Here is a 26,239-nt window from a genome sequence, read left to right on the forward strand (position 1 = left end):
ATTATCAAGAAGAGAGTTGTAAGAGGGAAAAATAAAATATAGTTGGAATAAAGAGAAGCCTTTTGAAGTTCAAATGTCATTAATTCTCAGTTTGTAGTCCTGCGCTCTAGCCAACCCATTGATGTAGACCCAGCAAGAAACAGGATAAAAATTAGAGTTGTACATTCTGGGGGAGTGACTGATCGATTTTCTCTCTCTCTCTCCCTCTCCCTCTCTCTCTCTCTCTCTCTCTCTCTCTCTCTCTCTCTCTCTCTCTCTCTCTCCCTCCCTCCCCCTCTCCCCCCCCTCTCTCTTTCTTTTTTTAGAATTCTTGAAATGCATTCTAATGTAATAAGCTACTTCTCAGGGTTTCTCCAGTCCAGAAAATCTTTTAAGGCAAACACTTTGCTGTTCTTTTCAAGGAATTGTGCTTTCAAGGTTCAACAGAAACATTTGGTATAGCATAGTGCTGAGACAAATGTCAGAAATCTATCTGTCTGTCTGTCTATCTATCTATCTATCTATCTATCTATCTATCTATCTATCTATCTAATTAGCCTATGTAAAGTTAGATTAGCCAGGAGACTACAGGGTAAGTACAAAGTAGTTGTTTGGATCTGACAATTGGTAGCCCGTTCAGTTCATGCTTGCACGGTAACCAGAGTGCACCACAAGGGGCGGACTAGTTGCACACTCAGAAAATTTCAACAATGTTCTACAGCATCATTCAAGGCTTCTCCCTCCATCAATGTTGCTTCGTGCTCAAGTATCACATTGGGGAAAGTCCAGTACCAGCTGGATGCACACTACTATATGAAATGGCATTATTTTTCCACCGAAGTGGTACCTTTTTATCTACTTGCATGAAGCATGCTTTTGAACTGCTAGGTTGGCAGATCGTGATGTGTACTCACTCCATCATGCAACGCTAGGGCTTGAACTGCCAGAATAGAGACTTTCTCTAACTTCATTAAGCCATTGAGACACCAGGCCTCTTCAGAAAAGGAAATAAAAGATTGATAAGTGCAATCAAATCAACCAGGTTACTTTTAGGTGTAATTTATAGAACAAATCATGAATTATTGGCATCAAGGAAACAGGTTAAACCAAGACAATTAAATCATGGGAAATTAAAAAGAATGGAAAGGGAGAAGAGTTATTGTAATACTGTATGACATGGACATAGGAAAAAAATCCCAAAATTCCAGAGATGAAAAGATCCACACGTCTTTCACGATCAGCTGTTGTGTTAGCTAGAGAAAAACTGGATGAAACCCTTGGGCAACAAGATGGATGTAGCTGACTCAATGCAGAATTTCACTGTCAAGCAAGAAAAGACAAGAAAAAATAGTCAATCATAAGGAGGAATATTGCGAGAAAAGGAAAATGAGACTCTTTTAGAGAAGATCAGATAAAATCACAGGCAAATTTACAACTATGACAGGAATACTTAACAGTAAAAGAGACCTGATAGAAGAAATGAGATTAAAAGAAGATGGAAAGGTTGTCCTAAATCCTTTACAGGTGGGATTATAGAGTGACAAAACATCTGTAGAGATAATATATTCAGGTATCAACCTATCTAGAAAATAAGATACTACAGATAGTAGATCACCAGCCACAGATGACATTGGAATGAGCCAACTTCGCTGCCGCCATCTCACCACCCCCAGCTTGCCACTGCTAACTCCATATGGTGAACTCACCATGGGGACAACTCACTATGGGCAGCCAGAAGGAGAAACTTGATGGCAGCGAGTTGGGAGAAGTGAGTTGTCCTAGATCCAGTTGATATAGCCACTAAACTTTGAAAACTGCAGGGAAAGAGGTTTTGTTTTTTAAGTTTTAACAGCTGTACATAACAAATATGGACCAGGGACATGCAGTCGAGATATTGGAAGACAGTATCTGCTTTTTTGTTTTTGTCAGTTCAGAACATTGTACTACAATCTCCGCCTCATTGTTGTAGGGCATGCATAGAGCAGAGCTTGTATTGCAATGCTGCAATATTGTTTTTTGGGTTGTTTTTTTTGTTAACATTCTGTCCTCTCTTGTCCTTAGCCTTGTGGAGACCTCTGTTGGAAAATAGAGGCATAGATACTCTAACTAAAAAATAAAGGATAATGTAAGACGGTGTGCAAATTTATGAATCCCTATTAATTTCTTATGCAAACAACATTTGGGTTGAGATCTTCCCTAATGAATGTCACCATTTAAGCAGAGAGACATGCTGAATAAGGAAGCTGCTTTCGGAAAAAGAGAAGGCCAGGAAATCAGATAGCTAACATTAGATGATAATGGAAAAGGCAGGAAAAATATAAAAAAACTTATCTTCATTCACCATAGCAACTTCTTCAGTAGAGAAAATCATGCAGTAATGTGGAACATATAATCTTAAGGACAAGGGTTATGACAGAACATGTCATTGTTCTTTTGAGGAATCTTTAGAATAAACAAGAAAGTACTGTAAAATTTGGAGAAAAAGACTGATTCAGGCAAGAAAATGAGAAAAAAATGCCTGTTGCACCCACATTTGTTTAATTTACACAATAAAAATGATTATTAGAATTGTGATAGTTGAAATCAAAATTGGAGGCTAAAACACTAATAGTTGGGATAATGTAGATGACATTACTTTGTTAACTCAAAGTAAAGCAGATTTAGAAGAGCCATTTATGAAACTAAAAAGTGAGAATCTAAATTAATGTTAAATATTAAGATGTTAATTAAGGTGATCTCAACCAGCATGCTCAATGAACGGATGAATTAATAAAGTGAAGATGGCAAATAGTTTTGTTTATTGGTCCAAGAACAAAGATGGGCAGTATGTTGGAGGAGTTAATAAGAGGTTAACTTCAGAGAAGACAATGACAAACTTAAGAAGTCAAACCAAATCATTATAGAAGTAAACATGACAGACTCAATAATTGATAATACTGGAAAAAGAAGATTGGCAAATTGAGGGAAGGAAAGGAAGAGAAAAATAATGGCTAAAGTAGAGGAAGAGAATCTAAATGAATGCCCTTTGGAGGAACTACAAGAGTAATGTTTGTCAACCACAGTAATTTTAATATGTGTGTCACCTAACTAGCTAAACGTGGAGCAGAAAATAGTTACAAAAGTACTGATCAGAAAAAACATTCATCTCGTCTGCTTGTATGAATACTGTGCCTTCTTTCTTTTAAGTACAGTATCAGGTTTTGTGCCTGTCCCGGAGTTTATACAGTATTTACTCCTAATGTCTGGGCTTTGAAATGGAACTTAGGGAAAGGCATGTCATGTAATGCATTTATAGACTCCTAAGGATAAATGAGAATAAATTAATGTCAAATTAGATCTTGTATTTCTGTCTAACAGAAACGTTAATATCCATTCTGTTTCCACTTTATATATTCATTAGATGTGTGTACAAATACAGTGACTGAGGATTATCCTCATCATTGTTACTGCTTGTTTATTTGTTTTATTATGTGTAAAACAACCCAATCATATTTCACACATTTTTGCAAAGTGGTTAACTGACGGTGTCCTCCCATCTCCTTTATTCCTTTTCTTTTTACAAAGGATACTTCTTTTTCTTACAAAAACCACAGTAATGTTCCAACAAGCTTTCCTGAGTGGAACATTTTCTAGTACAATTATGGACAGTTGCAGTCAAAATTACATTTTATGCTCCAGACTATTGTGCTCTATTTTGTATTTGTTTTCTTCCTCTTCTTGTTTAAATGCAGCTATTCTTGCTCAGGAATTAAAAGCATTTTTTTTAAAAAAATGCAATAAATATGAAATATGAACTAAAATATTTTTCAGGCTTTGATGAAGGGAAACCATGTAGTCTTTAAGAGGCACTATAGGTGTTTCCCCCCCCTCCTGCAGACAACTCTTAGTTTTGAAGAATAGGGATTTTCATGATTAACCATCTTGAAAGAGATGAGTGATACAGAAATGAATACAGAGATGTGATGTTAAGAATCACACGTGGCTTGCAAAATCCTTCCAAAAAGCTCCACCCTGAATTGTAGTATTGAATATAACAGAAGATGGAAATTATTGCTATGGGAAGTCATTAGTAAACGTCATCATTATGTAAATCCAGTTTCTGCTTTATGTTCGGCTTGCATTTCTTCTGTTTGAATATTTAACTACTATACTATAAAATCCTAGTCCGTATTTATTCTTTCAAACAGAAAAAGAAAAGTTTTGATGATGGAGAGTGCTTGAAACTTGCAGGACTTCATTTGTTTCTTCTATAACAAGAGACACAGGAAAAGCCGAAAGTATCTCTATTTTACTTTAAATGGCAAGCACTCTATGTAACAAAGGGAGAAATAATCAAGAGGTTTACACCTCTTGTTGGTCCAAATTTCATTCTTTATGGTTTATTAAAAAAAGAAAAAAAATCACTCATACATACACTCATACAACTGGTTGGCCATCCTCAGCCAACTAACTGGTATTTAATAAAAGCTTGTTTTCTATAGGTCCTCTTTATAGCAAGCTGTAGGTGATAATAGAAAGATTGGGATACTGATTTTGTTTAATGCAGATTCAAATCCCAGTTATAACAATGACTGAACAGTCATGTTGTGATTTCAAAGTACAAGGGGTTGCGACAATAAGGAGGAATTTTTTTATAGATAGTCCTTGACTTATGACCACAATTGGGACAGGGATTTCTGATGTAAGTCATTGCATTGATAAGTCCGATGGGACCCAATTTTATGACAATTTTATGGCGGTCGTTAACTAAATCCTGAGGGTGTTAAGCGAATCTACTTTTCCCAATAGGTATTTTTTACTGAAAATCAGCAAAAAAAAGTCTCAAATCACAATCATATGACCTTAGAATGCAGGGACAGTCACCAATACGAGCCGGTTGCCAAGCGCCCCAATTACAATCATGCGATTGTGGGTGTGGCACCATAAGTGCGAGTGCAAGTCATAAGTCACTTTTTCCGAAGCCAACCTAGCTTAGAATTGTTGTTAAACGAGCAGTTGTAATGTGAGGTCTCAACATTTTAAATTGTGAAGAAGGGTAGCGTAAAACAGTCATCATATCCAGCTCTATGTTGTGTTGCCTTGCAGCCAAAATAGCTTTTGGAGGCTTTATGGTCGTGACACAATTGCCATATTTTATTTTTTGGTTTGGCTAGTGTCATCGTGAAAATAATTTTCTGCGGTGAGCTGCTGCAGAGTCAGCATAGTTCTTGGAGTTCACTATTTGTTACAATCTTAAGGGCTTCTTCTGACTTTTCCCACACAATAGCTCATATCTGCCCAGTTTTTCTTTTGTCCTCCTGGCAAATATTGTTGATTTAAATGGAGGGAGATTTTGGCTGACTTTTATACCTCCACGCTCTATTTCGGAACCATTTTTATGTTGAATTTTTTTATCTTTAAAATCTGATAAAACCTGAGAAATGGCATGTTCCGGCTCCCATCTATAAATTCATGACACTTTAGGGAACTAAACGTAGACATAGTTCCTGCCCTCTTGACTAGCATTCCTCCAGAGCATTAGTTCTTAAACTGAAGTAATCTGGGCATATCCTGGGGTTAATATGGATCCATTTCTTTGCTTGAGAGTCAAGGATGCAGTTTGGGAACTGCCACTGCCAAGATCCTTATATAAAGCAATAAAGTTTGGGATTTTATTTTTGAAAGGGTGTGTGTGTGTGTGTGTGTGTAATGGCATTAATCAAGACTAGGAAAAAAGGTCACTGAGTCCAATAGTTTAAGAACCCCTTCTCAAGAGGTTTGAGCAGTCCTGTGTCTGCTTTCTTTCAAGCAAACTCTGAAAATTTAGCTGTTTCCTTGAGCCAGGGTGGGATGTGTCTCCACCAAGGGATTGAGTTTGCATGCAGTGTTAGCTTTATGGCTATTCCTCTTGTTATGACCATCTTTTTTGGAGGGCTGGTCCTGAATTTGAGTGTTTTTTTTACAGCACCCATGATCAGTGAGATTTGGACGGTCCTAGAAATCTCAATTAGACGTTTTAAAAACTATAACAACTAGGCAATGCCTCTTAGTTGCTCAAGCTCATGCCCCTCCATTCCATAGCAAATTTCCAACCGTGGTCATCATTTTTGGTGGGAAAACAAAACAAAATCAAAATCAAAGTACCTGTGGAGTTCAGAAAAGCAAAAGCATTTTAAATAGCTTGTAAACTTCCTTAAAATTTCCAGAGCAAGATTAAAAATAATGAGAGAAAAACCCTTACTTAGCCTTGTAGATGTCACAGGATCTCCTGAATGTGCATTCAGCTACTGAATATAACAGGAAAAGGGTAGCGGAGGGGGACCCTTGATCCCTAAGTAAATAATTAATATTCTACATCACCTTTTCCTTTGATTTTAGTCAGGCAGACTGGCAATATCTTACAACATTTCTAGGGAATTTAAAGGGCTTCCAAAGGAAGTTCCTATAGGAGATGACCAGGCTGAGACAGAGAGAGAGGTTGAATGTGTCATAAGTCTGCGTGCCCACAAGAAATCTAAATGCAGCCCAACTTGAATGCCTCTCTTATCTCCCATGCATTTCTTTTAACGGTCAGTTGGCCAGATTCTTGTAGAAAGCTGAAGCTTGCAATAAATCTTTATACTCATTTGAACTGCCTCAATTTCCTGTCTTCCCTGGCGCTTGTCATTAATCTGACCAACTCACAGTCAAGGGAAATGTGCGGGAGATAAGACAGGTATTCAACTTGGGACTTAGCTCTCTTACACATGCAGGGACTCATGATTTACAATGCAATCGACTTCTCCTTTGGGTTCAGCCTGGTCATCGCCTACAGTTCCACAGTGGTAAGCATAGTGAGGACCATGGAATGTATAAAGTTACACTTGTTACAGCCAATTCAGATTTAATCTGGATCTTGAAGAACATTCCTTTGAGCAATCCTGGATTCTGACCTACAAGTTCCAGTTGCCATCATGTCCCACCTCTTTATTCATGAACTAAGAAGGTGATTTGGAGCATTAGTAGGGCTGTAGCTTAGAGGGACATGGTGGCTCAGTGGCTAAGATGCTGAGCTTGTCGATCAGAAAGGTCGGCATTTTGGCAGTTTGAATCCCTAGTGCTGCATAACGGAGTGAGCTCCTGTTACTTGTCCAACTTCTGCCAACCTAGCAGTTCAAAAACATGTAAAATGCAGGTAGAAAAAATAGGAACCACCTTTGGTGAGAAGGTAACAGCGTTCCATGTGCCTTTGGCATTTAGTCATGTCGACCATATGACCACGGAGACGTCTTCGGACAGTGCTGGCTCTTTGACTTTGAAATGGAGTCAAGATTGACTAGTATATGCAGTATGTGCGAGGGGAACCTTTACCTTTACCTTTGAACAAAGTCATCATTTGATATTCTTATACTGATATCTCTGTAAATACGTTATCTCATGTTGTGCATTATAAGAAATATTAAGTCTTTATGCTGTAGTTAATGTGCTTTAAGGCTTGAGGTTTTTCTTAACGTTCATTTTTCTGCTTGTTGGAGTAGCAGGTTTTATAGTTGTGAAAAGTAAAGCGATGTATGATTGATAAAATAAAACAAAGAAGATTCTCTTGAAAATAAAATTCTTCCTGAGACATAATTAATCTGTGAATATATAAGTAGGGGGTTGATTACAAAGTAATTAAAAGATCACCTTTACTTTCTTCTTTCCAGCTGCTACCTATCTATTTCTGTCTCTGCAGGTTTTCCCTAGTTCACTATTCTCTTTTGCTAAACTAACTTATCCCAACCATGTGTCATCTTTGAAAAGCAGGATAATTGTTCTTCTGAATCATAGATCTTGCTTGTTGTCTTCTGTACAGATAACATGATTAAGATGTGCTGTACTCTTGGATTTACTAGTCATAAAGTTAAGCAGGAAGGAATAATGGACACTTTCTTGTAATGTGCCAGGGCACAGCTTTAACCAAGTTAAGTCTTGGCTTCATTTTCTGATTGGGGCTTAATAATAATATTCCATATAGGGGTGTTTTCAGTGCTACACGGAGATGTTAAAGATTAAATATAGTAGTTGTTTTGTATACAAAATAGGTGCTTGATCCCTGAACAACAAGCCTTTTTCATTTATTTGGAAATATTCTAAATCTTATGGACCAATTTTGTGAAGGCTTCCCATTACGCAGTTTGGACAAAGTTCTGTTTCTTAACAAAAGGCAGCGGTGGCCAAATCTCCAATGAATAGGGGAGAAAAGAACAACAGAAGCTTAACTTGGCGCCTACAAGATGGATGGGGTTTCAAGCATCATGTTGCTTCTTTTAATAATTGTGTTCTCCAGATGTGTTTGGGCAATGGTATATCAATATTAAATTGAGTTATCTGAGCACTCTCCTGTTTGAAATAGCTTCAGGACCAGGATTCATTGTTGAATCACTAGATACAAATAGGTTTCTTTACTGGAGAAGGAGAAGAGATTATGGTAGAGATAGTCCTTGACTTCCAATCACAATGGGGAATGGGATTGCCATCATAAATTGATGCGGTCGTAAAATGAGGTGTCAAGTAACTGCAAGGGCTTACAATGACAATCCTTGCAATTTGTGGTCATTGAGAATTGTGGGTTAAGCAAATACCCATCCCCATCTAAACCATTCCGGGAATGGTCTCTTCCAACTGCAGACCTCAGTAAGGTCAGGGACTGCCTCTAACTCTCCCTACCTGATTATCGTATTTTTCGGAGTATAAGACGCACCTTAGTTTTTGGGGAGGAAAATAAGAAAAAAAATGCTGCCTCTGCCTACCAGCATCCATTGTATTCAGCTAGTGTCCTGTCAGTGTGTGAGAGAGTTGAGGGCTGTTTGGAAACTGAAACAGTATTTGCTGTGTGAGCAACAAGGAAGGAGACAGCAAGGAACCTGGGCGTGACTTGTTCTGTACTAAAGCTGCGTGCTGTGCTGATCTCTGAAACTAAAACTGAAACTCCTCTCCTACTTATGTTTTGCTTGTATTTACCACGTTGGAACTATCACATTGGAATTTGGTATTGTATATTTTACTTCATGTGTTGTGTTACATATAAAGAGAAGTTATTGAATCCTGCTGAATCAGTTACTTGTGTGTGCTTTCTGGATGTGATTGCTGCTGCAAACTCTGACCCCTCCTTGCAGCAAATAGCGAATAGCCAGGTCAGCTTCAGCACATTATTTCAGCCTAATTCAGCCTGAGCAGCTGATTGGCAGGTGGATCGGCCTTCCGGAATACCCCCCAATCAGCTGTTCCAGGCTGCAGAGATTGCCACAGACCATTGCCTCCTCCGTGCTTCATGATTTTGGCTACATTTGGTCTATAAGACACATCCAAATTTTCACCCTCTTTTAGGGAGGAAAAAGTGTATCTTATACTCTGAAAAATACGGTATCTATCCACCCACATCTCTTTCCCTTTGCCACCCTGCTCTGTCCTGCAATTGCTGTAACTAAAAGCACAGATCATAAGTCAATTTTTTTCTACACCATTGTAACTTTGAATAGTCACTGAATGAATTAAGTCAAGGACTACTTATATATTTTAATTATTGTAGCAACAAAACAGAAATTTCTGTTGCAGTAATGTTTAAAGTCTCTTTTGTTCCACAGATGTGCATCTTGATCACTGCAGTTTACAACAACTATGTGAACTCCCCCCAATCCCCCAAGAAAATGGGATTATGGGATTATGGATAGTTTACTGATAATGGCATTCAGGCTGAATCTCAAAGCTTGTTCATGTATTGACAGAAATACGTTTTGTTATAGCCAATATGATGTAGTAGTTGGAATGTTGAACTTGTTTTCAAACCCATTCTTGTCTATGAAAATCAGGGTATGACTTTGGCCTACTCAATCAACTGTCAGCCAAACACATTTCACAGAATATATATACAGTGGGGCAAAAAAGTATTTAGTCAACTACTAATTGTGCAAGTTCTCCCACTTAAAAAGATGAGAGAGGCCTGTAATTGGCATCATAGGTAGACCTCAACTATGAGAGACAAAATATAAAAAAAAAGACCAAACAATCACATTGGCTGATTTGGAAAGAATTTATTTGTAAATTATGGTGGAAAATAAGTATTTGGCCACCTACAAACAAGCAAGATTTCTGGCTCTCACAGACCTGTACCTTCTTCTTTAGGAGGCTCCTCTGTCCTGCACTCATTACCTGTATCAATGGCACCTGTTTGAACTTGTTATCAGTATAAAAGACACCTGTCCACAACCTCAAACAGTCACACTCCAAACTCCACTATGGTGAAGACCAAAGAGCTGTCAAAGGACACCAGAAACAAAATTGTAGACCTGCACCAGGCTGGGAAGACTGAATCTGCAATAGGCAAGATTGGTGTGAACAAATCAACTGTGGGAGCAATAATTAGAAAATGGAAGACATACAAGACCACTGATAATCTCCCTCGATCTGGGGCTCCACGCAAGATCTCACCCCGTGGGGTCAAAATGATCCCAAGAACGGTGAGCAAAAATCCCAGGATCACATGGGGGGACCTAGTGAATGACCTGCAGAGAGCTGGGACCAGCGTAACAAAGGCTACCATCAGTAACACACTACGCCGCCAGGGACTCAGATCCTGCAGTGCCAGACGTGTCCCCCTGCTTAAGCCAGTCCATGTCCAGGCCCATCTGAAGTTTGCTAGAGAGCATTTGGATGATCCAGAGAGGATTGGGAGAATGTCATATGATCAGATGAAACTAAAATAGAACTGTTTGGTAGAAACACAACTCGTCGTTTTTGGAGGAGAGAGAATGCTGAGTTGCATCCAAAGAACACCATACCTACTGTGAAGCATGGGAGTGGCAACATCATGCTTTGGGGCTGTTTCTCTGCAAAGGGACCAGGACGACTGATCCGTGTACAGGACAGAATGAATGGGGCCATGTATCGTGAGATTTTGAGTGCAAACCTCCTTCCATCAGCAAGGGCATTGAAGATGAAACGTGGCTGGGTCTTTCAACATGACAATGATTCCAAACATACCGCCCGGGCAACGAAGGAGTGGCTTCGTAAGAAGCATTTCAAGGTCCTGGAGTGGCCTAGCCAGTCTCCAGATCTCAACCCCATAGAAAACCTTTGGAGGGAGTTGAAAGTCCGTGTTGCCCAGCGACAGCCCCAAAACATCACTGCTCTAGAGGAGATCTGCATGGAGGAATGGGCCAACATACCAGCAACAGTGTGTGCCAACCTTGTGAAGACTTACAGAAAACGTTTGACCTCTGTCATTGCCAACAAAGGATATATAACGAAATATTGAGATGAACTTTTGATATTGACCAAATACTTATTTTCCACCATAATTTACAAATAAATTATTTCCAAATCAGCCAATGTGATAGTTTGGGTTTTTTTTTACATTTTGTCTCTCATGGTTGAGGTCTATCTATGATGCCAATTACAGGCCTCTCTCATCTTTTTAAGTGGGAGAACTTGCACAATTGGTCGCTGACTAAATACTTTTTTGCCCCACTGTAAGAAAAGTAAATCAGCTTCATTTACTCCAGACCCGTGATCAGTAGACTGATCAATTTTCATTCTGTATTCGTATTTTGTAAAAAGCTAACATCTTTTTCCTCTATCCAATACAGAAATACCAAGACATGGCAGAAAAAGCCAAAGAGAAGTTCTCCTCTACTGAAAAAGTCCAAGAGCAATTACTCCTTGAGAATTCACACCTTCAAGCTTTGTTGACGCAGACTCAGAAAGAACATAGATCTCTGCTAGCAGCTTGCGCGCTGTTGTCCGGAGCACTGTATCCCCTCTACTGTCGGTCCTGTGCCCTCTCGACTCAGAGAGATGTTCTCCAGGATCAGGTCAACACCTGTGACATGTTCAAGCAAGAAATCAGGAGACTGGCCAGTGCATTGTGTGAAACTGAGGATAGGAAGCAAAGCAACAGCAAGGTGAAGAAGAAAAGGCATTCCAGAAGCTGCATACACCTTTTCCGAAAAAGTGTTATTGCGGTGCTGGCTGTCCACAGGCTTCAGATTTTATGCAGCCAGTCATGCAGCTCCCTTTTCTGCTGGGTAGATGGTGTCAGAGAAGGCATAGGAATCCCTGTCTGCATTGGAGATTCCAAGGATGTGCATAATCTGTCAAGTAAGATAATGTTTTATATATGTTGTGTCAAACTGCACTTTTAGTACTTAAAGTAACCATCCTACTAAGTGGGGGGGGGAGCTAATGCTTCACAATTTGAGGGGAGAAATTATGTTTAAAATGTCAAAACTAAATTTAGTAAGTGAATTAAATCAATTGAAACCCCTAGCGTTGGTACTAAATGTATTGAAATGTTTACTGAATTGATAATAAACTGGAGTTGAATTTAATTGCATTTGGATGAGATGACATGCTAAGTAAGAATTATGATGCTTGGGTTCAAATGTCATATTAAATGGTAATTTTATTAAAATTACTATTGCAAGTACAATTAAAAAGGTGAACTAATAGAAACTAAAAATAATAAAAGAAAAAATAGAAAGTGCAGAAAACAAAAATAGAAAAAAATAAAAATATAGTAAAGAAAAGAATATATATAGCAAAATGACTTTTCCCTTCATCACGAGTTTAAACAAATTTTAGTACCTTAAATCACCTTCTTTTAAAATACAACAAATTGTTTCTTTTTCCTACATGTTATATCTTACTTATAAAAATAATATCCTTAAAGGTTTCAATCCTGATCATCAAACATCCTTGTGGTGAGATGGGCAGAAAACAAATTAAACAAACAACAAAAAAAGGGTTACAAAGATGACATCACAAATATTTTAACTTTGATCAAATAAACCAACCTTATATTCCTTTCTTTTACTTTTAACAATCTGTAGTCCCTTCAAACAATGTCCTAAAACTTGACATTTTTCTTTTTTTCCCATAAAATTCTTCAGTGCTTTAACAAACTTCTTTTGTTAATATAATGAAAAAAATTGTTCAGGTCACTCCCTTGGTGTTTTATTTGTATAATTATTGAGAGATCGGTTAGTTCTTTTGTATGTCCAGTGTTTCCATATCATTCTTGTAGCCTGTCATTTTTAAATCCACTTTCAGATCAATCTCAATCTTGTTAAATAAAATTTGTTCTTCTTTTGTACTGCTTTGAAACATAGTCTTTCTACAGAGGCAGACACTCTTAAAATTAACTCGTGGATACATTGATAAAAAATGAACTTGCCTATTCATTCATTTTATTTCATGTGAAGCTTTATCTCGATCACTAAATTATAATTTATGGTGGGTGTATTTAATAACTATACTTTTAACTTCTGATTTCATGTGGAAATTGTTTGTTTCACCTTTCTTTGAAATATATTAGAAAGATTTTATTGTGCATTTTTTGGAATTAAAACAGTTTCTTTTCCAAGAACAATATGAAAATAAGACTCCAGAAATGATTTTAAAGTATGTTCAACAATGTACCTTATATAAAAATAAGAATCCAGAAAAGATGTTAAAGTATATTCAAATTTATTATATTAAAATCAAAATTAAATGTGTCCAGTTCTTATTTCATACCAAGCTATTGTGTAGTTAATAATGTCTGTTTCTATAGGATGAAACAAATTTATTTTCCCCTCTCTTTTGTGATGCAGGACAACAAAAGGAGCAGATTCGCTGCCTTCAAGCATTCAGTTGGTTTACCAGTTGTGACCTTCTTTCTGCAGTCCTTAATTCTATGGCTGAGTTACAAGAAGTAATTAGCAAGACAGGTAATGTCTGAGTTTCTTTATTGGTTTAGCCTTGATAAATCAAGTCCTTTAAAAAATAGGGGCGAGGCAAACTGTTGATAGAACTGGCTATAATAACAATAGCAATAAGTCTTATATATCGCTTCACAGTCCTTTACAACCCTCTCTATGCGGTTTACAGAGTCAGCATAATTTCCCCAACAATTTGTGTCCTCATTTTACCCATCTCGGAAGGATGGAAGACTGAGTCAACCCTGAGCCTGGTGAAATTTGAACTGCCAAAATTGCAGGCAGCAGAATAGCCTGTAGTACTGCACTCTAAACACTGCAACACTGTGGCTCATAATTATAGTTGGATGTTCTTATGGGTATTTGGAAGAACCAGAATGGTCCAAATCAATGCAGAGTTCTATCAGTAGCTACAAAGAGAAGAAGAGTCTGGTGAATCAACTCATAACTTGATTCCTTCTTCCTTATTAGGCCAGCATATGTTTTCATTTGTGACCACTGTAATTTAATTAAAGGGTTCTCAAACTGTCAATTAGGACTCCCTGAGCAGTTTTGACAACTTAGAGTAAGACACACTTTTTGAAAAAAAATCACTATCTCGCAAGAAGAATGGGAGTCTGCTTAGCCCACTGTCTAAGCAAGCCAGCTGCAGAATTGCCTAAGCAATGTGAGGGTCCATTTTGACAGCGTCCCTGCTTTGTTGGCAAAGGCAAAGCAGCGAGGCTTTCAAAACTCATTTTAGGCTCTGCCCATGCAGATCTGCAATGAGCAAGGTATAGTATAAGTACCACAGTGTCCAAAGATCCTTGACTTAAGCTGTTATTTCTGAGTTTGTTTACAGAATCCTACACTGACTTAATAGAACAGAATAGAATAGAACAGAACAGAACAGAACAGAATGGAATAGAACTTTTTATTGATCAAGTGTGATTGGACACACAAGGAATTTGTCTTTAGTGCATATGCTCTCAGTGTACATAAAAGGAAAAAAAAGAAAGGAAAAAAATACATCAGGAATCATAAGATACAACATTTATTGATAGTCATAGGTTACTAATAAGTAGTCAAATCATACTAGCAAACCACAGAACAATATAAATTGTAAACATACAAGCAACATGGTTAAGTGATTGTCAATACTGTGTTTTCAAATACATTTTCCAAATTGAAAATTGAAAAATAAGGAGAGAAGCAAGAGAAGATGTGACTTATTTTAGAATTGCAGATGGTTTCAATAAAAGAGCTGGATAAAGAAGCTCTTGGTTCATGACTCTGATCAACCATTGTGCACGTAGTAGTAGTGGTGATAAATGCAGTGAGAATAAGTGGTGTAAGCGTGTTCTATGTTTGCAGTTAACACCTGAACACCTCTGTGCATTACAATTGGCAATTTTTAGAAGCATGAAGCAATGGGGACACAGGATGTCCTGTGCTCATCCACACATTCACTCTATGCTTATGCTCAATAAATGAATGTCTTCATATACCCAAACTTCAGGGAATTAAAATGTAGATGAAACAGGTCGTTCTTGACATACAACTGTTTGTGTAATGACAGTTCAAAGTTACAAGGGCACTGAAAAAAAGTGACTCATTACCATTTTTCATACTTAATAACCGTTGCCGCATCCCCATGGTCATGTGATTTACATTTGAATGCCAGACAACCGACTCATACTTGTGACAGTTGCAATGTCCTGGAGTCATGTGATCCCCTTTTGCAACCTTCTGGCAAGCAAAACTATTGGGAAAGCCGGATTCACTTAACAACCATGTTACTAACTTAAGAACTGCAATGATTCGCTTAACAAATGTGGCAAGAAAAGTCGTAAAATGGAGCAAAACTCACTTAACAAATTTCTCATGTTAGCAACATAAACATTGGTCTCAATTGTGACTGTAGGTCGAGGACTACCTGTACTGCATAAGCCAGTTAGTGTTAAAAATTCCAGCAATAAAGGCCATGGCATATTATAGGTGTCGAGCATTTAGCAACATCTCTAGGATGTCTTATTTGTGCCAAAGACTGATGCCTGCAGACTGGGTGTTGTGGCTCAGAAGCTGCTGCCCAATATTCATGTACAGTATATTATTCTGGGTAGAACTCTTTCTGCCCACCTGGGCCTGAGTTCACCCCTTGAAGTCATGTTTTAGGTGACTATGATCTTACTGCTTAAGGAATGTCGTGTCTTGGCATGCCTGTGCGAGGTGAAAAATATTTACACTTTGCACCAGCTCTGTTTGGTCAGAATGCATTTCTTAATCAGCTTGGTGGTGGAGTGGTGGTGGAGGGGATTGCAGTTTGTTCAAACATAGTTGCTCAAGCAAAGATGAATTCCACTGAGGGCTCCAGATGGCACATCTTCAAAACCATCTTCAACGAGGCAAGGAACTTTACCTTAAGTTAAAACGTACAACAACAGTCCATGATTTGAAGAACGCTGCAAGTAGTTTCATGCGTCAAAGGGTACTTGGGTCCTGCTTTGAAACCTCAGCCAACTTTGTTTGACTACAGCTTTTGGAAAATGAGAGTGGTTTCAAACTAGCTAGATAGGATGTTGAGGTCTGCTGTTCAAAGGCACGTATAAACATACAATCCCACTGGGCACGTCGCGCAACCTCTAGAGTGCACATAAAGTAGCTTTTTGGAAGCAGGCCATGGAATGTATTCTAACACGAGGGCTGCTTTTTAACACTAGACTCAAGTTTACAGGGAAGCCAACGGTATGTTGATTTGACAGAGTGATTGTGAACATTTGCAGTTCGGAATTTCAAAGGTCCACGATCTTTTTGGCATGTAAATATCAGGGAGGAATTTTATCCTTCTCCTCCTCCTCCTCCTTTGTTGAAGAAGAAAAATGCATGCCATTCTCCCGTCACCCGAGTAATATTTGTCACTTTTCATTGGGTTTTGCTTCACTTGCTTCATTTGTTTGTTGCTCTTTGTACTGTAACTGTTTGTATAAGACATTTCTCACACACTCATCATAACATAAATTATTTAGTGCTTTTACTGTAATTCCTAGATATTTGTGGCCAGGTACTTAAAGTGTATATATTCTTTTCCCTCTGGTTATAGATACAGCAGAATACAGTACCTTCTGGAATTGTGTTCTATTCTCATTTCACCTCTCAAAACCATGAATGATTCTAACTCATACATTTCTTTGTTTTAGTCAAAACCATTATTCATTAAAAATTAACTAGAGGTGATGCTTTGCTTTTAGATACTATATGCTTTTCTGTCCTAGATAAGTTTTCTTTTTTTCCCTGTCTCTTTTTAACCCTTCAAATCTGTCTGGCAGGCCTTAAATACAAGATTGTTCTGATATTAATCTGAAAATTGTGTTTATCACAGTCTAAACTTCTAATTTTATATGGAATGATACGGTTAAGTATTATGATATTTCAACCTGTGTGATTCTAGTGCTTGACCAGATTACAATTTTATTTAGAATTCTTGCCAAAAGAAGATGAAAAAAAATATTTAAAACATTATCAGATTTTATTATTTAATTCAATTCATCTCCCAGTCTTTGATTCCATACAGTGACTAGAAAACTAAGAAATTTACATAACTGTTTTGACATTTGTAGTTGGAATTTAAGATCTGATTCCAGCCGTTGGTGCTTTCCAGATGTGTTTGGACCATATCTTTCAGAATTCTAGAAGTTTCCAGAGTGATCTGAGGAACCTAAGATTATGCTCTCAGAGAAAAACCCTACCTTGTATCTAGGCCACCATTTCTGAAAACAATATGGCTTTTAAAACCCAATTTGTAAAGAAAGGTGAACGATCCATAAATCAAAGATTTCTCCAACAAACAAACACATAAATAAATAAATAAATCCATCCATCCCTCTGAGTAAGCCATCCAGCAAACTTTGGGTCTCTGCCAAGGTGACATGTAATTGGAAAATATTATTTTATAGATGAACAAGTTTTGTATATACTAAGATTTTTTTTAAATGAATGCTGCGCTTATTATTTCATAGAAAATAAATTGATTCAGCAGCACCTACTTTATTCAGATGTTACCAGATCAGTTTCCATCTGTTAACAGATGGAAAGAATTTTCTGGAACTCTTATTTGTATTTCATTTTACCTCGAAAATGGAAATCACTTCATTTTCATTCTTAGCAGTGTGTGTATATGAGAGTATGTGCCTGCAGGAAGCTGGCTTGCTCTGAAAATATGCCTTGAGAGGCTTTCTACTTTAAACTTTAGAACAAATATTTTAATTCTCTGCAGCAACAAGAGAGCTGGTATTCTCCTGAATGACTATAAGCTCCGCCATGGTTGTCATCTTACCCTGATAATATCACAAGACAAGTAATGACAGATTAAGACCTGACTTGCAGAGGGGAAACTAAATTACAAGACTTTTATTAAGGCATAAATAAACCTATTAACCATTATCTAGAATACCAATTAGTAGAAGGAGCACTGACAATTTTATTTATCAACATTAAACACAATTATTAATTACAGACCTGACGAATCTACCAGTAAGCAGAACATGTTGGGTGTGCTGGAGGCTTAAGCCCATTATATGAGAAGGCTGATTACCAGAATCCTATGGGGAAATAAGTAATTGTAGTTGTAAAATTTTAATTGCCTTGGAATAAGGTAAATTATATTCTCTTGTCTTAGAATATAAATAGTATGGCATTAAGGTACAAGCCTCAGTAGTTTTAAGCAGCACATGATTTAGACATTCAAGCTATAAGAAACAAGAAAAAGAAACAGTTATATTTGTAGCAGTTAACTTATTTTTTTGCTCTGAATTAGTAAATTCATTGATGGTGATAAGCAGCTTTGAGCCTGCTTCTCCAGCAAGTCTTAGGTGTCATATATTGTTACCTTTGGATTAATGAAAGAACAAAAATGCCCCAGGTTTGCGTAAGAGCATATAGTTGTTTCAACCAATCCATTGTTTCTCTTGAACCAGTGTCTGTTATTGAACACGGAAGTGCAATCTGAATGGTTGTCAATAGGAATTTAATATCTCTAACTGTGAAGCTGGACCAAAAAAAAAACAAATAACTTTCTCACCAACAGCATTATAGCTTCAAAGTGAAGCAAACCTTCTATTCCAAGACTATTTGCATCACACCTTTTAAGAGGTTTATCTAGAAAGTGTCATTAGGCCTTTTCTAAAATTCAAATGAATTTTCATGAAAAAAATATTCTGCAGAAAGTGCCTGGTTTTGATTGTAGACTAGATTGCTTGAAACCACTTCACTAAAAGAGGTTTTGGGAAATCAGCTACGGGGTAAACAACCCTGCTTACTTTTTCAGTAGAAATTCAGTAGAATTTCTTAATCAGCTTTCAGCGAAATTGCTTAGAATGGGAGCTTTAAGAAGACTCTGCCCTATGGAAGAACTTGTCATCGATTATTACCTTCATCAGATATTTCCAATCCTTTTTGTTTTAATGTGTCCACAGATACAACCCAATTCTATTTACAGACTGGTTCTTTTTCTTTCAAAGATATGAAATCCTGGCTTTCGGGACACTTGCTCACCAACGCAGCCAAAAATTCTTTTTCAAAACTTATGGAGAAACTTTGTGTCGTGATGGAAGTTACTCCAGTGGACAGCAGCCGGAGTATGACTTATGTAGAGAAAGACTCCTTGGTTCAAAGACTGGCTCGTGGGCTCCATAAAATAAACGCACAGACCCTTGAAGCTGGCATATCTGACAGGACCCCTGCTACGGTTGGTATGATCAGTTACATTATGGAAGCTTTCCCATTGTGTTGAAATGTTAATCCTTTCTTAGTGTTACTCATCAGACTGCTCAGCTCTCTAAAGGAAAATTAAAGGAGTTGCAAGAAAAGAGGCAATATTTCTCAGGCTTTTCCTCAATTTGATATTATTTCAGTAATTCTTTCCCAAAACCTTTTAGCATCGTTTCTGTCATTTGCTGCTCAAGGCAATGTGCAGTGTTCTTTTAAAATGCCCCTGTAAGGTAATGGATGATTTTAATTTCAAAAACCCTGTGATTACCCACTGCATATTCAGGATGCATGCTGTTACCAAAGACATTTCCCCCCAAAATACAGTAACTCCTCTCCATGCTTATTTTCATTTTAAGAAAATACCGTGTGTGTTTCTCTCTCTCTCTCTCTCTCTCTCTCTCTCTCTCTCTCTCTCTCTGTGTGTGTGTGTGTGTGTGTGTGTGTGTCTATCTATCTATCTATCTATCTATCTATCTATCATCTATCTATCTATCTAGAGTTGCTTTGAGAATACTTCACACTTATGGCTGAATTTAGAAAAGGGGAGCTTCGTCTTAATTTGCTCAGGTATTCCAAGCTACTGATTTATTGCCCAATCAGCATATTTTCTAGCTAACACATTGTTCCTGGTTTTTTTTTTAATACCAGAAAACCATAGCATTCTTGCAGAAGCAGATATTTGAATTTACACAAAGGCTGCACACAGCAGAAGTAGAACGGCGGTCCTTGCGCTTGGAGCTCACAGAATTCAAACGGAATTTGAATGAGATGAAGAAAGAGGCTGACAAAGCTCATAGTTTGCAAGAGCAATTATATGTGTTTAAGCAATCTGTAAGTCTATTTGATTAGAAGGAGGGAGGGAATAATCAGCTTTAAAGGGGGGGATTCTATTTAGCATCCTTTAAATATCCATTGAAGAACTTCTACGTTCTTAGGTGGGATTCTTCATTCTTGTTTCCCCTAACACACGCACAAAATCCTCTCTATGTCTTGTAAATTCTCAGCTGGGAGTCAGTTCTATTAAAAGAAAAGGCCAAAGACACTCCTAATACAATTAGTCCATTATGTTGCAGAATAAGGTAGATTGAGTCAATAATCTATTCAGAAAAGCTGAATTCTTGGTCTGTTGAATTAGGCTGTTTGCACTGTGGGAGAAATGGAATTTGAAAACTCAAATGATGTATGGACAACATCACTCAGTATGTTTTTATATACATTCTACTTGTATTCCACACTGCATTTTGGAAATGGTTGGCACAATTTTCGAACAAAGCAAGTCTTCTGCACATGCCGCAAAAGATCTACATTTCTGCTAGGTCTACATTAGATTGAACAGGTGATTTAACAGGGATTATTACCTGGCAGCTATACAGGAGGCAGTTTATTTGCAGATGAGCAGTATTTGCTGCTGCTTCATGTGACTGAAGGTGATCACTATTCACGAAGGCCCGCCTCTTGTCACATATAGTAGCTTGGATTTCTGAAGGCTTTTCCTTTACATGTCAACATTGTTTGTGTCGAGGACCTCTGTAAAAGCCAAATGTCTTCTGGAAATAGTCTGAATTCTTGGGAAAGGAAGAATTAACTTTGACGATACTAAAGAATAGAACAGAACAGAATTCTTTATTGGCCAAGTGTGATTGGACACACAAGAAATTTGTCTTGGTGCATATGCTCTCAGTTTACATTAAAAAAAATACATTTGTCAAGAATCATAAGGTGCAACACTTAATGATAGTCACAGGGTACAAATCAGAGGTGGGTTGCTTCTAGTTTTATTACCGATTTGCTTCGCGTGTACTTTGTCTTTGTCTTAAGCAGAGAGGCAAAGTTTTAACTGTTATTTATTTCATTTTGTCTTGCAACATGTAAATTGACAAGAATGGATAAATAAGGACTAGGGTTCTATAGGTTGGTAGCCAGTTTTTCCAAAACATTTTAGGCAGTGCCAAATAAGACATTAGATGAAGTCTGGGTGACTCTGTAATTAAACACATGGAGCAATATGGAGATTCTGTTCAAATTAATTCTTTTTGTAGAATAAATAGTAATAGTAACAACAACAACAATAATTGCAGTTTCCTGCAATAACACTGGCAGAACTGCAAAAAAACTGTGCTACTCGGAACATCTTATATTTTAAGAAGATACTTGGTTGATACCTAGGACGCTGGAAGCCACCCCTATCAACCATGTGCATCAATCAATGGTATTTGTGATGCATTTTTGAATGTTCAGTTAACTGTTTCATGTTTAATAAATAAAAGAGATAATAATACTACTACTAAGCGGAACTGCAAAAAACCTGTGCTACTCGGAACAGCATACATTTTAAGAAGATACTTGGTCGATACCTAGGATGCTGGCAGCAACTCGTGTCAACCATCAGAACCAATCAATGATATTTGTGATACATTTTTAAATGTTCAGTTGACTGAGTTTCATGTTTAATGAATAAAATAGGTAATAATACTAATAATAATAGTAATAATAATAATAAAATCTTTCTTGGGATAATTCAAAAGAAAAGCTTTCTTGATGCCTGCACTTCTGCTTCAGCTTTTTGAGAAATCTTGCAAATAAAAATCACCTGGCATTAACATTGTCTAATGGCCCTGGCTTGGAGAGAAGAGCCTCTCTAGGGCAAATATATTGAGCGTTTTAAAACTTTTACATTAGAATGTTGCATATTGGCAAGTGGGATACTGAAAATCAAGCGTATAAACAATGCTGCTTGCTTCATGACAGAACACAATTTATTTCCTTTATCAGAAATTGATCACCCACGAGAGGTTTGAAAGTGCATGTGAAGAACTAAATAATGCATTACTCCGGGAGCAGCAGGCCCAAATGCTTTTGAAGGAACAGGCGCAGCAGCTCCAGGAGTTGCAATTTAAACTGGAATTGCATTCTTCGGAAGAGGCAGACAAAAACCAAACTCTCAGCGATGCTGTAAAGGTAGGATGGTATTCCTTCAAAAGTAAAAAAATAAAATAAGAATAAATACCCGACGTTCACTTGAAAGCAATGTTTAGGTTTTTTAGGAAAACAGAAACGATATAAAGTGCAGCCGCTCAGGTAAACAGAGAGCTGATGTAGGAAACCCACACGGATAGAAAGAGAAAAACAGTCCGTGTTGAGGGAAGAGTGGAGGGGAACTTCTTAAAATTAAATAAAAGATCAAGACTGAGCCTGGGTTTGTTGTTGAGAAAGCAAAAGGACAGAGGTCCTGTCCATTCCCTCTGGCCCCAGCATGTTGCATTTAAAATGCATGTAGTAATTCATTTCACCCTCCTGACATCTTTCAAAGAATTAGTCTGGACAGAAGGGAAGTTGTTCATAATCAGAGAAGAGAAAGCTCATATTCTTGTGGTCAGCTCCTGATCCTTAGCCATGGTTATTTTTCTTCGTTTGTTCTGCAGAAGGCCAAGGAGGCAGTTAATTGGCCAGTTGCTCTACAAATTTGCAGTATTTATTACATATGCATGTTTCCCTCTGGGGAACGGGGCAAGCTATGTAATCAGCGCATTTTCCTATATTGCTCTGCTGTTCTACTTACTACTTCCTGAAAAAGAAGATGTAACCGGTTTTCCTTTAGAGGTGGGGGCCTATGGTGGCTTTATTGCTGCAGCTCTTTTTCTCTTATCAAGAAGGAAAAGGGGGATGGATGGGAAGGAAATATGGCTACTTGTATTGCTCAAACAGCTCAATATTGCAAGACACAGGTCATCCTTGACTTACAACTACAATTAAGCCCAACATTTCTGTGGCTAAGTGAGAAATTTGTTAAGTGGGTTTTCCCCTCCCTCATTTTACACACCTTTCTTGCCAAATTTGTTAAGTGAATCACTGCAGTGATTAAATAAGTAACCCTGTTGTTAAGTGAATCTGGCTTCCCCCTTGACTTTGCTTGTGAGCAGGGGATCACAAAAGGGGATCACATCAGAGATGGTATTCAGCAGGTTCTGACCAGTTCTGGAGAACCGGTAGCGGAAATTTTGAATAGTGCAGAGAACCGGTAAATACCACCACTGACTGGCCCCGCCCCCATCTATTCTCTGCCTCCTGAGTCCCAGCTGATTGGGAGGGAATGGGGATTTTGCAGTAACCTTCCCCTGGAGTGGGGAGGGAATGGAGATTTTACAGTATCCTTCCCCTGCCATGCCCAAGCCATGCCCACCAAGTCACGCCCACAGAACCGGTAGTAAAAAAATTTGAATCCCACCACTGGATCACATGAACCCTGGGACACTGCAGCCATAATAAATATGAACCGATTGTCAAGCACCCGAATGCAAATCAAGCACCCGAATGCAAATCATTTGAGACCACGGGGGTCATAAGTGTGAAAATCACGTTGCAACTGTCGTAAGTATGAAAAATGCTCATAAGTCACTTTTTTCGGTGCTGTTGCAACTTCGGACGGTCACTAAGTGAACTTGTGTAACTCAACAGCTACCTGTACTTTCATTCCAGGATTGCCAGCATCTCTTTGCAAGACTTCTGCCTGGAAATAAAATTGATGTCTACAGAATGGCAGACTAATTTCTTGACAAAAATGGGAACACCCCCCCCCTCTCCAAATCATCATTAATAGCCACACTGTTAAAATAGACAGTGACACAGAACCAAGAGGTAGATCAGTCTGTGAGAAAAATGAAATGCCGTTTATCGAAATAAGTGTAAGGGTGAGGGAAAACAGAGTTAATTAAATTAAATTGTAATTAAAGTTAAACTAATTAGATACAGTTAATGAAGTTAATCTCTTAATAATTTGAGACTTTCTCCCCCTTCTGTTACTTTATCCTGATTACCCTTCCAAGTTTGAACAGGGTGTCAAATGTTGATGCACCTGGACTGATCACCAGAGGAGATTAATCGTGCTTGGATATTAAAATTAGTGTTTTCAAGAATTGGATGTTAAAATTAGTGTTCAAAAATGTAAACAGATGTTATTATTTTAAAAAATGATTTCTCAGTATAACCTGAATCAGTGAATACATGTCAAAGATTATAGCAAGTGGTTCTCAACCTTTTCTTCACCATGGACCGACCGCCTTTAGATACCTTTTGTGGTCACGAACTATGGCCAGTGGTGTATTAACTATTAAGCAGACTAAGCACGTGCTTAGGGCACCAGGCCGAAAGGGGGCACCACAAAGTTGAGAAAGGAAAAAAAACCCAATGAAGCTTGGCTTTGTTTATACGGTATGTGCAAAGGAGGGGGGGCACTAAGATTTGTCACTGCTTAGGGCACCAGTGAACCTTAATCCGCCAGTGACCATGGCCAAGACTTAACTCAAGATTTAAATCATAACATTTCTTCAAGCCTTTGTGGACCCCCTGCGAAAATATCACAGCAAGGGTACACGAACCACAGGTCGAGAACTACTGGATTACAGGTAGTCCTTGACTTACAACAGTTTGTTTAGTGACCATTCAAGGATACAAACGCATTGAAAAAAAGTGACTGTCTTTAACACTGGCACAACGTGCAATAAGTTCACCTGGTGCAATAGGACTGGGTGTTTGTTTAGCAGGATTCATTGGGCTAGGGATTTTCTGTCTTTCACTGAGTTGTACTGTGTTGTGGGGGTGCACAAAGGGAGGCTTAGCCAATCTCATTGTACACATGTTGTACTTTGTCAATAAAGGTTTGAAATTGGATTGAATTGAACTTAAATCATTGTAGCATCCCCATAGTGACATGATCAAAATTCAGATGTTTGGAAAGTGACTCATATCCAGGGGGCATGAGATCATCTTTTGGGACCTTCTGACAAGCAAATCAATGGGGAAGTCAGATTCACTTAATGGCCGTCTTACTAACGTAACATCTGCACTGATTCACTTAACAACTGTGGCAAGAAAGCTGGTAAAATGGGGCAAAATTCAATTAACAAATGTCTCACTTAGCAACAGAAATGTTGGACTCAACTGTAGTCATAAATTGAGGGCTACCTGTATAGTATTTTTCTATGTAAAGCACAATGTAAACAAATAAAGAATAATTAGGAATAACATTCAAACGTTATCCATTTTTCCCCCTAGAAAAATAAACTGAATAGTAAGATTCTTCATAAAGAATGACAGCTAATTTTAGAAGCACCTAACCCAATTGATGTATAAAATGTACTGATACATAAAACAATATTTATAGGAAAAAAATAAATCTTGTCTATTTATTCATTGAGTTTGAAAACCTGCAGTTTTTAAGAACCTTTAATATTAATGATTATAAAATAAAGTTGATAATTATATACTATATACTTTGGTTTGTAAGATATATAACATGTATTACTAAGTAGGCAATGTACATTATTCTGTTATTTTCATCCAGTAGGTTTAAAAACTCTGTTGATTAATTTTGCAGCTTTATCGGTTTTAATTATAATCCCATATTTTTTTTATCTACCCAATGGTATATCCCATAGAGACAGGCCTGCTTGCCAATTATGTTTCAAGGTCAGTCAGAGCTAAGCATAGTTCTTAGATTATTTCTTATAATCTAAGGCAAGGAAAGATAGTAGCCTAGCTTTCTCATTTTGCAACAAAAATTTATGCTTACAAGAGCAAGAATATATACTGTTTTGCACAATAAAACTATCTGGTAATTTCAAACAATAAAACATACTGCTTGAAACATTTTCTACGTCCACAAATACTAGAAACACCTAAGGTTTTCTGCTGTTTTTTTAAAAACATGTGGTCCTTCATCTTCTCTAAAATGTATGGCTGAAAATATTTCATGAGAGAATTTTTGTTAAGTTTTATATATTGAACTTAAGCATATATCATCCATGCAGACACTCAAGGCACAT

The 26,239-nt window shown here is 37.6% G+C and overlaps 1 protein-coding gene across 5 annotated transcripts in view; it reads left to right on the top strand.

Annotated features, from left to right (window-relative positions):
• The window catches only part of CCDC171 (coiled-coil domain containing 171), a 207,539-nt gene that overhangs the window by 95,534 nt on the left and 85,766 nt on the right, over window positions 1-26,239 (top strand). For all 5 annotated transcript variants that reach the window (XM_081945144.1, XM_081945142.1, XM_081945145.1 and 2 more), the window contains 5 exons: window positions 11,565-12,075; window positions 13,569-13,685; window positions 19,169-19,395; window positions 20,067-20,249; window positions 22,191-22,376. In XM_081945144.1, the coding sequence (XP_081801270.1) occupies window positions 11,565-12,075; window positions 13,569-13,685; window positions 19,169-19,395; window positions 20,067-20,249; window positions 22,191-22,376 (1,224 nt within the window). The remainder of the gene's footprint in view (window positions 1-11,564; window positions 12,076-13,568; window positions 13,686-19,168; window positions 19,396-20,066; window positions 20,250-22,190; window positions 22,377-26,239) is intronic.

This window comes from Natrix helvetica (genome assembly GCF_964273705.1).
Source record: "Natrix helvetica genome assembly, chromosome: 2".
In the NCBI taxonomy this organism is placed as follows: domain Eukaryota; kingdom Metazoa; phylum Chordata; class Lepidosauria; order Squamata; family Natricidae; genus Natrix; species Natrix helvetica.